The sequence below is a fragment of the Heterodontus francisci genome, chromosome 12 (genome assembly GCF_036365525.1).
Source record: "Heterodontus francisci isolate sHetFra1 chromosome 12, sHetFra1.hap1, whole genome shotgun sequence".
Taxonomy (NCBI): Eukaryota; Metazoa; Chordata; class Chondrichthyes; order Heterodontiformes; family Heterodontidae; genus Heterodontus; species Heterodontus francisci.
In genome coordinates, this window is record NC_090382.1 from 105,263,806 (window position 1) to 105,278,607 (window position 14,802).

Genomic DNA, 14,802 nt, shown 5'->3' on the forward strand with positions numbered 1-14,802 from the left:
GGGGAGTGCGACTAGGTGAGTTGCTCTTGCAGAGAGCCAGCACGGACACACTGTAATGATTCTATAATACTGGAGCAAGTAAAACCAAATTTTACTGAAATTTGAAATTCATTCTTAATGCCAACAATACCAGTCTTACATCTTTTCCAAATGATAATTTACATGTTGTTATTAATCCCTTAGAATTAGTACATTGGATATCTTTACACAACCTGTTTTGATCAAAATGTGATGCGTGCTATTTCTGCAAGCCAGCCCCCTCTTGCCCCCATATCAGTGGTATTCATAAGAAAATGCAAGGTCCTCCATGGCCCAAATGAATCTTGTATTTTTCTACCTCTGGGGAGTAAATCATAGCTCTCAAGCTGCAATTGGGATTTGAGAGTTAGGGAGAGATTAGACAATTATTACTGCTTCTACTACTATGGATTTTACATAGTTACTTAGAATCTTACAGCATAGGAACAAGTCATTAGGCTAGACAGGTCCATGCCGGTATTTATGTTCCTCATGAGCCTTCACCCACCTTTCTTCATCTTACTCTATCAGCGAGCAGCTGAGATGCAGAGACCAGGAAGGTCCTGAGTGATCTGTATGTGTGTAGACTAGAGTCCTGACAGTGATCATTTTATATTTTTTATATAATTACTGTATATTTTATAATAATTAATCACTCAAGACCTTCCTGGTCTCTGCATCTCAGCTGCTCGCTGGATAAACTTGCAGCAAGTATTTCAACCTGTAAAGCAGGAGTCTAGGTAATGTATAATATTTTCTGAGCCTTGGGCAATTGCTGTGTTTATTTTAAGCAATACTGTTACAGCGTGGCACAACCTGGCTGGACACAACTCCATGGGTTCCTGTTAACTCATGACCAAACAATCACTGACCTCGTGGCTCCAATCTTCATCTTTTTAAACAACCTTTCAAGTCCAATTACAGTTTTTGTTGCTTATCTGCACAAATTGTAAAAGTGAAAAACGGAATCGGAAGGTAGGTAAAGTGAACATTCCGTGGTCGGGTTGGGTGCGGGAAAAAATGGAAGGACTTAGGCCGGGTTGGACTCGGGTCCGATGTGGTTCTTTCGGGTTCGGGTTGAGTTTTTTTTCCTGACCTGAGCAGGCCTTTACCTGATGTTGAGTTTCATTGACTGCAATGGAACTGAATGATATAGTCAACTGATCTAGTTTAAATATTCATCTCATCAGTCAGTAAGATTTTTCTTTTCAAACTGATTAATATTTTCCTCTTGAGTAACTCTATGACTCTATGGTGTCTAACTGCTTAAACATTCATCTGAAAAGTAGAGGCAACTTTAACGTGGCTGCCATGTACTTATCTTTATGTACGAACATCATACAAGTGCCTTTTTAAACCGAATTTGCTGGTAAAGGTGAAGTATTAAAATAAACATATCTTAACTGTATTTCCCAATTTTCCTCTCCTATTTCTCAATGAAGAAAATTCTGTAGCACTATCCTTGAACCTATGGCATCTTATATTTTATGTTTTTGCACTATGTTATCCAAAGTGTAGTTAAAAATGTGGAACTCGCTACCACAAGAAGTAATTGAGGCGAACAGTATAGTAGTATTTAAGGGGAAGCTAGGTAAACACATGAGACAGAAAGGAATAGAAGGATATGTTGATAATAAGATGAAGAAGGGTGGGAGAAAGCTTGATTGGAGCATAAATGACAGCATTGACCACTTGGGCTGAATCGTCAGATTCTGTATATTGCGCTCCTGTACTGTCTCCCAATTTTTGGCCATGAAATCTTATATATTTAATTTTCCCCTGGGTTTGCATAGCAGTGTTTTGAGTTTGTATAAATGCACATCATCCATTGTTTGATACTTGGTGACTGTTCCATAATTACAAAGAAATACATGTTGCCAAGAGGATGTCTAGGAAAAAATGTGTTTAAAATCTTTTACACATACTTAGCACAAAGGATTGTTCAAATACCACTTCAAATTGAATAATCTTGTTTAACATATTATTGGTTTCCTTCCATAACTCCTCGACAAATGCTTTCCTTTAGTTTCCATGACAATCTGAGTTCTTTTTGCCCTCAGTCTGGTTCAGTAAATATACCGAGTCGGATGTGTAGGTAAAATCAATTACTTTATTTGCGCATTAGCCGACGGGCTTACTCTGACACAGCGGCACTGACTCCAACAGAGTCTGTCGGGTCCACCAGAGTAAGTGACCATTCGTGATACAGATACTACTGTTTATACATTAAGATTCATGCTACGCCTCCTTGTTTAACCAATCAGTGCGGTACAATTCAACTTCAACCACGTGATAACGTGCAGTACATCTGTTATTGAGGTTAACAATACACTCCATTCTCAATACATACTTGTTACTAATATAATATTGTTTTACACAGGCAAGATAAAAAGCAGGAGCAGAGGAGTCAGATAAAAAAGCAGAAGCAAGGGAGTCAGCAACGAACATTCTGGTCTCACTCCCCACATCTGTCATGGTTCTGCTGATTCCTTGTGACTGATCGTTGTGGGTTAGATTAGCTGCAAGCTGCATTTTGCTATGGCTGTTTCTTAACAATTAAGTCATACTAGCAAAGCTCAGCAAACTGCTCCTATTATTCCTAACTTGGCTAAATTTCCTATTAAGCATAGTGCCATGCCTTTCTGCTCACTTCCACATTCATTGCAACAGGAACAAAGTCAACTAGTTAAAGCAAACCTTATTTTAAAAGTTAATTTTATGCCTCCTAAAGGCCTGCCAGTTTTAGGCAAGTTAAGCAGTGTTTCAGTAGGAAATCCTACACCATTGCAGCCAGCTCTGACATAAGAGCCAATTAGAAGGCCCAGATGGCAGCAAACATCTGTAATGGCCTTTTGCAGTACAGCAATACACTCAATCATTGCTGATATTTCTGGCATTGATGCCTCTCAATCTGCATCCAGGTTGATCTCTGATAATAGAGTTTCTACTTGAAGAAGGGGTTTGGATGTTGCAGGATAGATTATAAATATGGGTGGTGAAGTATTCTGTGGAACACTAGACGTCTTTCTCTTCTGGGGAAGTGGGAATTGTAGGATGCATCTAATCAGGTTTGAATATAATTTGAAATGTTAATTAAACTTTTTTTGAAGAGGGGTGGGTGCCAGGAGAGAAATAAGATAGAAATTCTCAACCTTTCTTGGAAATTTTGACCTGTGTTTCATAACTGGAGATTAAATAAATTATTTTTGTTTCTTTCAGGAACTGGTAATATAGTCGCCATCATGATTTCTGAGCGTAGAGGTCGTGAGATTCTGAACTATGTGGAAAAAAACCTCACTGTATTGATGTCCATAGCAGTTGGAACAGCACATTTTCCACAGTACAGCCGTGGCTCTCTAGTCTTTGTCTCCATATCATTTATTGTACTGATGATCATTTCGTTGGCGTGGCTGATCTTCTATTTCATTCAGAAGTTCAGATATGCAAACCTACGTGGAAGGAACCAGGTCAGTGACTTTGATTTATAAACATTTATTTATTTCAGATTCACTGAGACTTGACATGCTGCTAATAATTGGAAGTGTGATGTTGATTTTTGTTTTGAGAAGAGGGCAGAGAAAACCAAATGAGAGGAGACTTTATGGAGAAATTTCACACTGTTCATGTTTCCATTTAGTGCAGTGATGAAGAATGCACTGAAGGTAATCACTGAATTGAGTATCCAAACCAGCTGTGGTAGTCATATTGTTGCTTTTTGATTCAAAAGGATAGATCTGCAAATATAATTGTAAATCCTACTCTCCCAACCCCACCACACATCCAGTTCTGTGTGTCCAAAGTATGTCTATAGATCAAAGCCCTGTCAACCCTCTAAAATTACAGCAGGTCATCAAAATTCTAGGGATTTCATTTGATGCAAGATTTGTCTGAATACTTGAATATGTTGATGTTGCAAATTGAATCGAGACAAATTCTGATCCATTAGCTTAATGTCTGTATAGATTAAATAGTGAAAAACTAGAGGACAAAGCTGGACAAGCACTACTTAGTACTAATTTAGAGGAAAAAAAGTTAGTGTTCCCCTTTTTAATGGAATAAAATTATGCTTTTACCAGGTATTTGTTTTATAAACATCTGTTTTATCATTGACCTTCCAGTAAGATTTTCCTCGCCTTTGGCACTATGGTGACCAATTGCAGGGAATGTTTCTGTACATGTCAGCGTGATTTTATTCTACCCAGTGGGGGAATAACTTCAGATTAATAACTGATCCAAAGCCACCTGACTCCAGAAAACCCTGTGCAGACTTGGAAATCTGTATTCCCAACAGGTATCTGTTAATTGTATATTAATTGAGTGTTCAATTGTATGCAGGTGGTGGGCGTTAACTGGGGATTCAATTGTGTTCATATAAATAGGAGCAAACTGAAACTGTGGTGGTGGTTGAGTTAGGAGGTGCATGTAACGTATATCTCCATAAATAAAAGTTATAAAAAGTGTGTAAAGATTAGGCTTCTGATCTACCTTCACTTTCTGAAATAGAACAGTGTCATGGTCTTCTGGGTTGTGTGGCTCTGGAACAACACTCAGCCTACCCTGATGTTGCATTTTCCTGTTTTTTGCAATGAAGCTGTTCCAGCAGTTAAGGTGGGTGGAGATGCTAATTGGAGGTCTCCATATCATTGATAAAGTCAACTTTTTGAACATAATGTTATTATGAATACCTGGTATGAGTGCATGTTTCTTCTGTATTAATAAAGCACTGCTATACATTTTTTAGAAACCAGCAGCGGATGACTAGAAAACTAATAAAGAGGGAGAAAATTGATTGAGAGTAAATTGGCAAGAAATATAAAAACAGTAAGAGTTTTCTATGGGTATATTAAAAGGAAGAGAGTAGCTAAAGTAAGTGTGGGACCCTTAGAGGATGAGACTGGGGAATTGATAACAGGGAAATGGCAGATAATTTAAACCATTATTTTGCATCAGTCTTCACGGTGGAGGACATTATAAACATCCCAACAATAATAGATGAGCAAGGTATAAATGGGAGGGAGGAACTTGTAACAATCTCTATCATGAGGGAACAGGTGCTGACAAACTGATGGGACTAAAGGCAGACAAGTCGCCAGGACCTGATGGCCTGTATCCAAGGAAGTGGCTGCAGAGATAGTGGAGGCATTGATCATAATATTCCAGTGGGGTGCCAGTGGATTGGAAAACTGCTAATGTGATACCCCGATTCAAGAAAGGAGGGAGACAGAAAGCAGGAAACCACAGACCAGTTGGCTTAACATCAGTCATTGGGGAAAATGCTAGTGTCCATTATTAAGGAAGAAATAGCAGGACATTTAGAAAAACATAATGCAATCAAACAGAGTCAACATGGTTTTATGAAAGGGAAATCATGTTTGACAAATTTGTTAGAGTTCTTTGAGGATATAACAAGCAGAGTTGATAAAGGGGAACCGGTAGGTGTAGTGTATTTGGATTTTCAGAAGGCGTTTGATAAGGTGCCATATAAAAGGTTAATGCACAAAATAAGAGCTCAGGGTATTGGGGGTAATGTGTTGGCATGGATTGAGGACTGGCTAACACACAGAAGGCAGAGAGTCAGGATCAATGGGTCTTTTTCAGGTTGGAAAGCCGTAACTAGTGGAGTGCCACAAAGATCTGTCCTAGGGCCTCAACTATTTACTGTCGATATTAATGACTTGGAGGAAGGGACAGAGTGTAGTGTATCCAATTTGCTGACGATACAAAAATAGGTGTGAAGGCATGTTTTGATGAGGACACAAAGAATCTGCAGAGGGATTTATATAGGTTAAGTCTTCTTCTTTGGCCTCCTTGTCTCGAGAGACAATGGGTAAGCGCCTGGAGGTGGTCAGTGGTTTATGAAGCAGCGCCTGGAGTGGCTATAAAGGCCAATTCTAGAGTGACAGTCTCTTCCACAGGTGCTGCAGATAAAATTGGTTGTCGGGGCTGTTACACAGTTGGCACTCCCCTTGCGCTTCTGTCTTTTTTCCTGCCAACTGCTAAGTCTCTTCGACTCGTCACACTTTAGCCCTGCCTTTATGGCTGCCCACCAGCTCTGGCGATCACTGGCAACTGACTCCCACGACTTGTGATCAATGTCACAGGACTTCATGTCGCGTTTGCAGACATCTTTAAAGCGTTAAGTGAGGGCAAAAACTTGGCAGATGGTGTTGAATGTGGGCAAGTGTGAGGTAATCCACTTAGGTAGGATGAATCAAAAGGCAGATTATTTAGATGGAGAGAGACTACAAAATACTGCAGTACAGAGGGAGCTGGGTGTTCTTGTGCATGAAACACGAAAAGTTAGCATACAGGTGCAGCAAGTAATTAGGAAGGCAAATGGAATTTTGGCCTTTATTGCTAGGGGGTTAGAGTTGAGAAATAGGGAAGTCTTGTTACAACTGTACAGGGTGTTGGTGAGGCCACACCTGGAGTACTGCGTACAGTTTTGATCCCCGTATTTAAAGAAGGATATACCAGCATTGGAGGCAGTTCAGAAAAGGTTCACTAGGCTGATTCCTGGGATGAAGGGGTTGTCTTATCAGGAATGGCTAAACAGATTAGGCCTTTATTCATTAGCGTTTAGAGGAATGAGAGGTGATCTTATCGAAACATATAAGATTTTAAGGGGGCTTGACAGGGTAGATGTTGAGCAGATGTTTCCACTAGTGGGGGAATTTCGAACTAGGGAACATAGTTACAGAATAAGGGGTCACACATTTAAAACTGAGATGCGAAGGAATTTCTTCTCTCAAAGGGTGGTGAATCTCTGGAATTCTCTACCTCAGAGTTGTGGAGGCTTGGTCATTAAATGTATTTAAGGAGGAGGTAGATAGATTTTTGAAATCTCGGGGAGTCGAGGGTTAGGCGGAGCAGGCCTGAAAGGGGAGTTCCAGACCCCCACCACCGTTTGGATGAAAACGTTTTTCCTCATCCCCCCTCTAATTTTTCTACCAATCACTTTAAATCTGTGCCCTCTAGTCACTGACCTCTCTGCTTAGGTGAATAGGCCCTTCACTTCCACTCTATCCAGGCCCCTCAAAATGTTGTACATTACAATCAGATCTCCCCTCAGCCTTCTCTGTTCCAAGGAGAACAACCCCAGCCTATCCAATCTTTCCTTATAGCTGCATTTTCCCAGTCCTGGCAACATCCTAGTAAATCTCCTCTGTACCCTCTCTAGTGTGATTACATCCTTTCTGTAATGAGGTGACCAGAACTGCGCACAGGACTCAAGTTGTGGCCTAACTAGAGTTATACAGTTCCAGCATAACCTCCCTGCTCTTATATTCTATACCTCAGCTAATAAAGGAAAGGATTCCATATGCCTTTTTAACCACCTGATTGACCTGTCCTCCTACCTTCAGGGATCTGTAGACATTCACTCCAAGGTTCCTCACTTCCTCTACACTTCTCAGTATTTTCCCATTAATCGTGTATTCCTTTGTCTTGTTTGACCTTCCCAAATGCATCACTTCACACTTCTCCAGGTTGAATTCTATTTGCTACTTTTCTGCCCATCTGACTAGATCATCAATATCTTCCTACAGCTATCTTCCTCGCTATCTACCACACCGCCAATCTTCGTGCCGTCTGCAAACTTCTTGATCATTTACATCCAAATTGTTAATATATACCACAAAAAGCAGGGGACCCAGCAGTGAGCAATGCTGAACTCCACTGGAAACAGCCCTCCAGTCGCTAAAACACCCATCAACAATTACACATTGTTCCCTGCCACTGAGCCAGTTAGGATCCACCTTGCTGCATTTCGCTGGATCCCATGGGATTTTATTTTTTTAACCAGTCTGTCATGTGGGACCTTGTCAAAGGTCTTGCTAAAATCTACGTAGACCACATCAACTGCATTACCCTCATCTATTTTCCTTGTTACTTCTTCAAAATATTTGATCAAGTTGGTCAAACAAGATCTTCCCTTAACAAATCCATGCTGACTATCCTTGATTAATCCTTGCCTTTATAAGTGACAGTTTATCCTGTCTCTCAGAATAGATTCCAATAATTTGCCAGAGGGTGCACACCTGCTCTCCATGCACTTGACTTGACATTTTTTTGTTAACATATGTCATTGTAAATTGCTGTGTGACGTTTACCCTTTCTGTTTTGCAATGTCATAATGTAGCTCTAGCCACTTGGTATTTCCAGGAATCAAGGTCCTGAAGTTTTTCCCAAATTTGCCGCCATCTTGTACATTTAAAATAACTCTTATTAATCAACTGACTCTGCCAATACCATTGGGCAATTTAATCGTACCATATTAAGTGGTATATATGGGCTGAATTTGACTGGCCCCTCAATGCTGTGGGTTGCGTCGCGGGAGCCTGCAAAATTCTGTGGGGAGAGGCCTGCCTTGACCTGCGACATAGAGAAGGGCCCTCCGCAAATTACCGGTGGCGGGGGTACCTTGGTGTGGTTCCCCTGCCTCTCAGTGGCATGGTCCCCAATTAGAATATATAAAATGGTACTTACCTCTGCAGATTATGCATCCCACCGCCTCTCCATGCACACTTCCTCATTTTAAGTAGAACGAGAGGTCGTCACGTGCCGTCCCGTTCACGATTAGAAACGCCGGAGGGCAGAAGGTTTCGCTACGGAAGGTAAGTTCTGATATTCAGCGGTCTCACTCTATATACTGGAAGGGAGGGGGAGGATTATAGAGGTCTTGCTCTGCATACTGGGAGGGAGGGGGGGGTGTGATATTCAGGGGTCTCACTACATATTGGGAGGGAGGGGGGATTTCAGGGGTCTCACTCTCCATACTGGAAGAGAGGAGGGAGGGGATCTGGGATTATTGGAGGGAAAGCTCTGCAGACATGAAGGGAGGTACTGAGACCCTGCATAAACAGTGTATGCTCTGCGTTTTTTTGTGTTTGTGAAGGAGCAATGGCACTCTAGTCACTCTGTGTTAGGAGGCTGCCAGAAAGGGTAGGAGTGTTAAGGTTATATGGATAGTGGATCCATAATGGATCGATTCAACTGGTAGGATCTTAATGTGGTCATGCTGTGCCACTGAGTGTTGGCCACAATGAGCAATGCTATGCCACGCCACATAGTTGATCTATGAAAGCACCTGATGTACCCGTCAACACCAATCCTTGCCCTGTTAGGAAATTGTGAATAAATGAAGGGTTCAAATTTATTGATCACATGGAAATGGATATGGCTTATCCTACATATATTCTATGCCTTGGCTAATAAAGGCAAGTATCCCATATGCCTTCCTAACCACCTTATCTACCTGTGCTGCTGCCTTTAGTAATCTATGGGCAAGTACACCAAGGTCCCTTGTCTTCAGTCCGTTAACGCCCTATCTGTATTAATGCTTTGTCTTTCAACACATACTGTTTGTCTTTGCTCCCATGACCGTTTGGTCAGCTATTCTGTGGCCTTGTCCAATCTACACCACCTCCTTTATTATCTTTTTCCCGCACCCCCCCCCCCCCGCTTTACTTGCTTATAACCTTTGACATTTCTAATATTTGCCAGTTCCGAAGAAGGGTCACTGACCCGAAACGTTAACTCTGCTTCTCTCTCCACAGATGCTGCCAGACCTGCTGAGTATTTCCAGCATTTCTTGTTTTTATTCTTGATTAATCCCTGCTGCTCCAAGTGGAGATTAACCCTGTCCCTCAGAATTTTTTACAATACTTTTCCTACCACTAATGTTGGACTCACTGGCCTGTAATTACCTGGTTTATCCCTGCTACCCTTCTTGAATAATGGTCCCACGTTCGCTGTTCTCCGGCACCTCTCCTGTGGCCAGAGAGGATTTGAAAATTTATGTCAGAGCCAATGCTATCTCCTCCCTTGCCTCACATAACAGCCTAGGATACACCTCATCTGGGCTTGGAGATTTATCCACTTTTAAGCCCGCTAAAACCGCTAATACTTCCTCCCTTTCAGTGCTAATTTGTTCAAGTATATCACAATTCCCCTCCCTGATTTCTACACCTACATCGTCCTTCTCCATAGCGAACACAGATGAAAAGTAATCATTTAAAACCTCACCTACATCTTCCGACTCCACACACCCTTTGGTGCCTAATGGGCCCTACTCTTTCCCTGGTTATCCTCCTGCCCTTAGTATACTTATAAAATGCCTTGGGATTTTCCTTTATCTTGCCCGCCAGTGTTTCTTCATGCCCCCTCTTCACTCTCCTAATTACTTTTTTAAATACCCCCTTACACTTTCTATACTCCTCTAGGGCCTCCGCTTATTTCAGCCCTCTAAATCTGCCATAAGCCTCCTTTTTTTCCCTGATCCAATCCTCCATATCCCTTGACATCCAGGGTTCCCTGGACTTACTGGTCCTACCCTTCACCTTTACGAAACATGTTCGCCCTGAACTCTCAGTATTTCCTTTTTGAATGACTCCCACTGGTCTGATGTAGACTTTCCTACAAGTAGCTGCTCGCAGTCCACTTTGGCCAGATCCTGTTTTATCGTATTGAAATCGGCCTTCCCCCAATTCAGTACCTTTATTTCCGGTCCATCTTTGTACTTTTCCATAACTACCTTAAATCTTAGAGTTATGGTCACTGTACCCGAAATGCTCCCCCACTAACACTTCTACCACTCCTCTGGCTTCATTCCCTAGGATTAGGTCCAGTACCGCCCCTTGTCTTGTAGGACTTTCTACGTGCTGGCTCAAAAAGCTCTCCTGTATGCACTTTAAGAATTCCGTCCCCTTTAAGTCTTTTGCACTGAGACTATCCCGGTTAATATTGGGGAAGTTGTAATCTCCTACTATTATTACCCTATTATTTTTACACCTCTCTGAAATTTGCCTACATGTCTGCTCCTCTATCTCTCCCTGACTGTTTGGAGGCCTGTAGTACACTCCCAGCCACGTGATTGCCTCCTTTTTGTTTTTAAGTTCTACCCATATGGCCTAATTTGAGGAACCTTCTAAGATATCATCCCTCCTTACTGCAGTAATTGACTCCTTGATCACCAGTGTTATGCTACCTCCTTATACCCCCTCCCCTGTCAGCCTGACGAGACTATATCCTGGAATAGTGAGCTGCCAGTCCTGCCCTACCCTCAACCATGTCCCTGTGATAGCAATAATATCATATTCCCATGTGTTAATCAACGCCTTTAATTTATCTGCCATACATGTAAGACCTCTTGCGTTAAAATAGATGCAGTCCAGCCTTGCATAATGCGCTGGTGCCTTAACCAGTCTGTACTTGCCCTTCCAGACTGACTTAATTTCTCTTCTATATTTGGCTGTGCATCACCCCCTACTGTACCTCCACTCTGTATCCCATCCCCCTGCCAAATTCGTTTAAACTCCCCCCAACAGCACTAGCAAACCTCCCTGCAAGGATGTTGGTCCCGTTCCGGTTCAGGTGCAACCCGTGTGTAAGTCTGCTTCAGGACCGACTCTCACAGTTAGGCCCAGAAGGCCATTGGTTTCAGCACCATTGCCAGAGAACCATAGGTTTTAATATTCCTAGACTGCACCCATGTGGCCATCAGGCCTCTCGCCAGGCGACCACCTCCTACCACCTCCATTAAAGATATCCTCTCAATCTAGATGAAGCTGGTATATGATCACCAGAGATGCTTCATGCAAATCTGTGCCTGCTTCTCAGGCAGCTGCCATGAAACCTGGGTCCTGCGCCAGTCCCATCTGCCACCACTATTCACTGAACTGGCTCAGATGGAGGGGTGGCTTCTTGGAATCAAGGGCTATTCCTTGCAGAAATGGCCCCCGACACCAGTGAGAGACCCCACCACTGCTGCAGAGGAGAGATACATTTCCAGCCACCATTGAGCAGGCTATCAGCATACTGAAAGAGTGCTTCCAATGTCTGGATGGATAGGGTGATGCCCTGTACTATGGGCCGAAAAGGCCAGCTCCTTTCTTTGCTGCTCGCTGTGCTCTACACAACTACACACCCAATAGGGGGCAGGCCTGGCATGATGAGAGACGTCAACAAGATTCCTCCTCTGACCATGAGGACGCAAAGGACCTATAACATGAAAGGTTCATGGGAGGGCAGATGGCACCCAGGCTCTGCATGCAGGGCTAGCAGTAAGGTAGGGATGTACGGCAGTGGCTTATCAGACAAAGGCTGTCTGCTCCATAGGATCCGACATGAGCTCTGCAAACCACACATCACCCTTGCTCACCTGCTGTGCTGCAGTCCACATCTGCAGCATCCCTGTGTAAGCCATTAGAGGCCACAGCTGACTGAGCCAATGTCCATGTCACTGCATCCATGGAGACGCTAATGAGTATTGGCGTAGCAATGATATTGCATATGATGGCTCTCCTGAAGGGCCAATGGTGCAAAGGGATGTGACATTGGTATGCCAGCATGTAGCACATCATTTACATAGAGAAAAGGACACACATGTTGGTGAGGAACATTTAGTGAAAGACATATTTACATTGCTGTGACACCTGTGCATTCCCATTTGTGTCAGGGTGTTCTCTGTAAATGCTTGCGAGTGCCCCTTCTCCGTGCAACCTCTGCGCTAGCAGCCAGACTGGAGGAAGGCTGCTGATCTGATTGCCCTCTGGCTGTGGATGACTTTGGTGCTCATACCCTGTGCGCATGAGGCCTAGAGAGCCCTGGCTGGCTGGGGGAGTGCACGTCATCCTCTTCCGACATTGGACCCTTTGACACAGGATGGCCCCACGTCTACTCACCTCCTCTGCCATCTCAAGCCAGACTGCCTTGTTCAGGCGGGAGGGCCTCTTGCCGTCGCTATTGAAAAACATCTCCCGTCTTACCCGCAGAGTCTGGAGGAGAGTGAGCAGTGAGGCTTTGCTGCACTGTGGGGCCATCCTAGAGCACCCCTCTGCCATTCTCGGCTTTTGGTGTGGTCCTTTAAATGCAAAGGTGACTCCACCATGTAACTGCTCTAACTTCTGGCTGCAAGGTTTGTCTTGCACATGTCTGAAAACCAATGCAGGATGGTTTTTCAACTATTATACGTCGACGCATGATCATGAGCACTTTGCTTCTGTAGCAGCCGATCATATTTATTGGTGTAATATTTCCAGTTGGCAATGCAACTAGAATATGAACATATTTTCCTGTTTTTTAACAAAGATCATTTAATTGCAGTTACATGTATTTTCACACAACAGTTGGCAGAGAAATGAATTCAGATTCCAAATGCCTATTAGTCTGGCTTTTCACAGTCAGATGATTAGAAGCCCATAGTATGTAAATATTCTTCAATTATGGTTTTATTTCTGTTGTGTATTTGCCTTTTATGGTACATTTAAATCTCACATCCTGGACTGTGCAAAATTAAGATTATTCACCCACTTGCGGCGCACCTACAAGAAGCAATGTAACACTTGAGTGGAAGAAGAGGATTGCAACTTCACAGGACACTGTGAAGGGTACGTATGTGGCAGCAAAGCAGAAAGTGCTGGGGAAACTCAGCAGGTCAGGCAACATCTGTGGAGAAAGAAGCAGAGTTAACTTTCAGGTCTGTGAACTTGGTCACAGACCTGAAAGTTAACTCTGCTTCTCTCTCCACAGATGCTGCCAGATCTGCTGAGTTTCTCCAGCACTTTCTGCTTTGCTGCCAGATTGACAGCAGCCCCACTCTTCAACAGTGAGGTAAGTATTTCTTTGACAGCTGTCAGGAAGCAGGTGCTGGGGCGCCTTAAATAGGGCTCCAGCACCTGTTGCACAGCTGTCAAAAGATTCCTTACTGTGTCGGATGACCCACCTCGCCCCACGTAATATTTGGGGGGCAGGGTGGCTTGGCGCAGTGATGCTAATGAGCCCCCATGCAAAATATCGTGGGGGCTCGGCAGTGACTGCTGAATCCGGGCACCCTGCCGCGTTTAAGCAGCGGTGCACGAATAAAATTCAGCCCTATGTATTGGTAAGTAAAAATTTTAATATTACTTCAAAGTAACCTAGGAAAGTAGGAGACAATTTAAATTGGAGTAAGTAAGTTTAGAACAAATAATGGGAATCTGTTTATTCTTTTATTTTTATTCGTTCATGGGATCTGGGCATCACTGGCTATGCCAGCATTTATTGCCCAACACTAAATGCCCATTTAGGAGTCAACTACATTGCTATGGGTCTGGAGTCGCATGTAGGTCAGACCAGGTAAGGACAGCAGATTTCCTTCCCTAAGGGGCATTAATGAACCAGATGGGTTTTTACAACAATCGACAGTGGTTTCGTAATAACCATTAGACTAGCTTTTTTTAATTCCAGATTTATTAATTGAATTCAAATTTCACAATCTGCCATGGTGGGATTTGAACCCATGTCCCCAGAGTACTAGCCTGGACCTCTGCAGTGACATTACCACTACCCCATTGCCTCCCCTATTCCAAACATTTATCATAGAGTAATCTGATACTAAGGTTCATACAAAAAAATTAGGGATATTGAAATTGCAGTTGGATATTAATATGAGAGAGCTGGGATATTGGTAGGAAGAACTTTGATGAACTAAATGGCCATTTCCATCTTGGACTTTTTCCAGAGGTGAAAATTGCCTTGGAGATTAATTGTTTGTTCCTGACTATAAACGCTATTCAGAATATTAGGAGATAGTGAGAAAAAGGAATTTACTATTGAACAGCTAACAGACAGCTTGGAGGAAATATGCAATTTGCTGAAAGTGTGAATCCAGTGTAAAACAACAAAAATTTGCACTTATGTCACACCTTTAACATAGTAAAAATGACTGCAGATGTTTCACAGCAGCGTTAATGGACAAACTATTTTTAAAATAAAAGCCATCAGCTTTTAAAAGAAGGGCATGGA

General features: G+C 42.8%; 1 protein-coding gene across 3 annotated transcripts in view; it reads left to right on the forward strand.

Annotated features, from left to right (window-relative positions):
- LOC137376041 (E3 ubiquitin-protein ligase RNF130-like) overlaps positions 1-14,802 on the forward strand; it is a 215,921-nt gene that overhangs the window by 53,827 nt on the left and 147,292 nt on the right. For all 3 annotated transcript variants that reach the window (XM_068044017.1, XM_068044015.1, XM_068044016.1), the window contains exon 2: positions 3,238-3,485. In XM_068044017.1, coding sequence (XP_067900118.1) covers positions 3,238-3,485 — 248 coding nt within the window. The remainder of the gene's footprint in view (positions 1-3,237; positions 3,486-14,802) is intronic.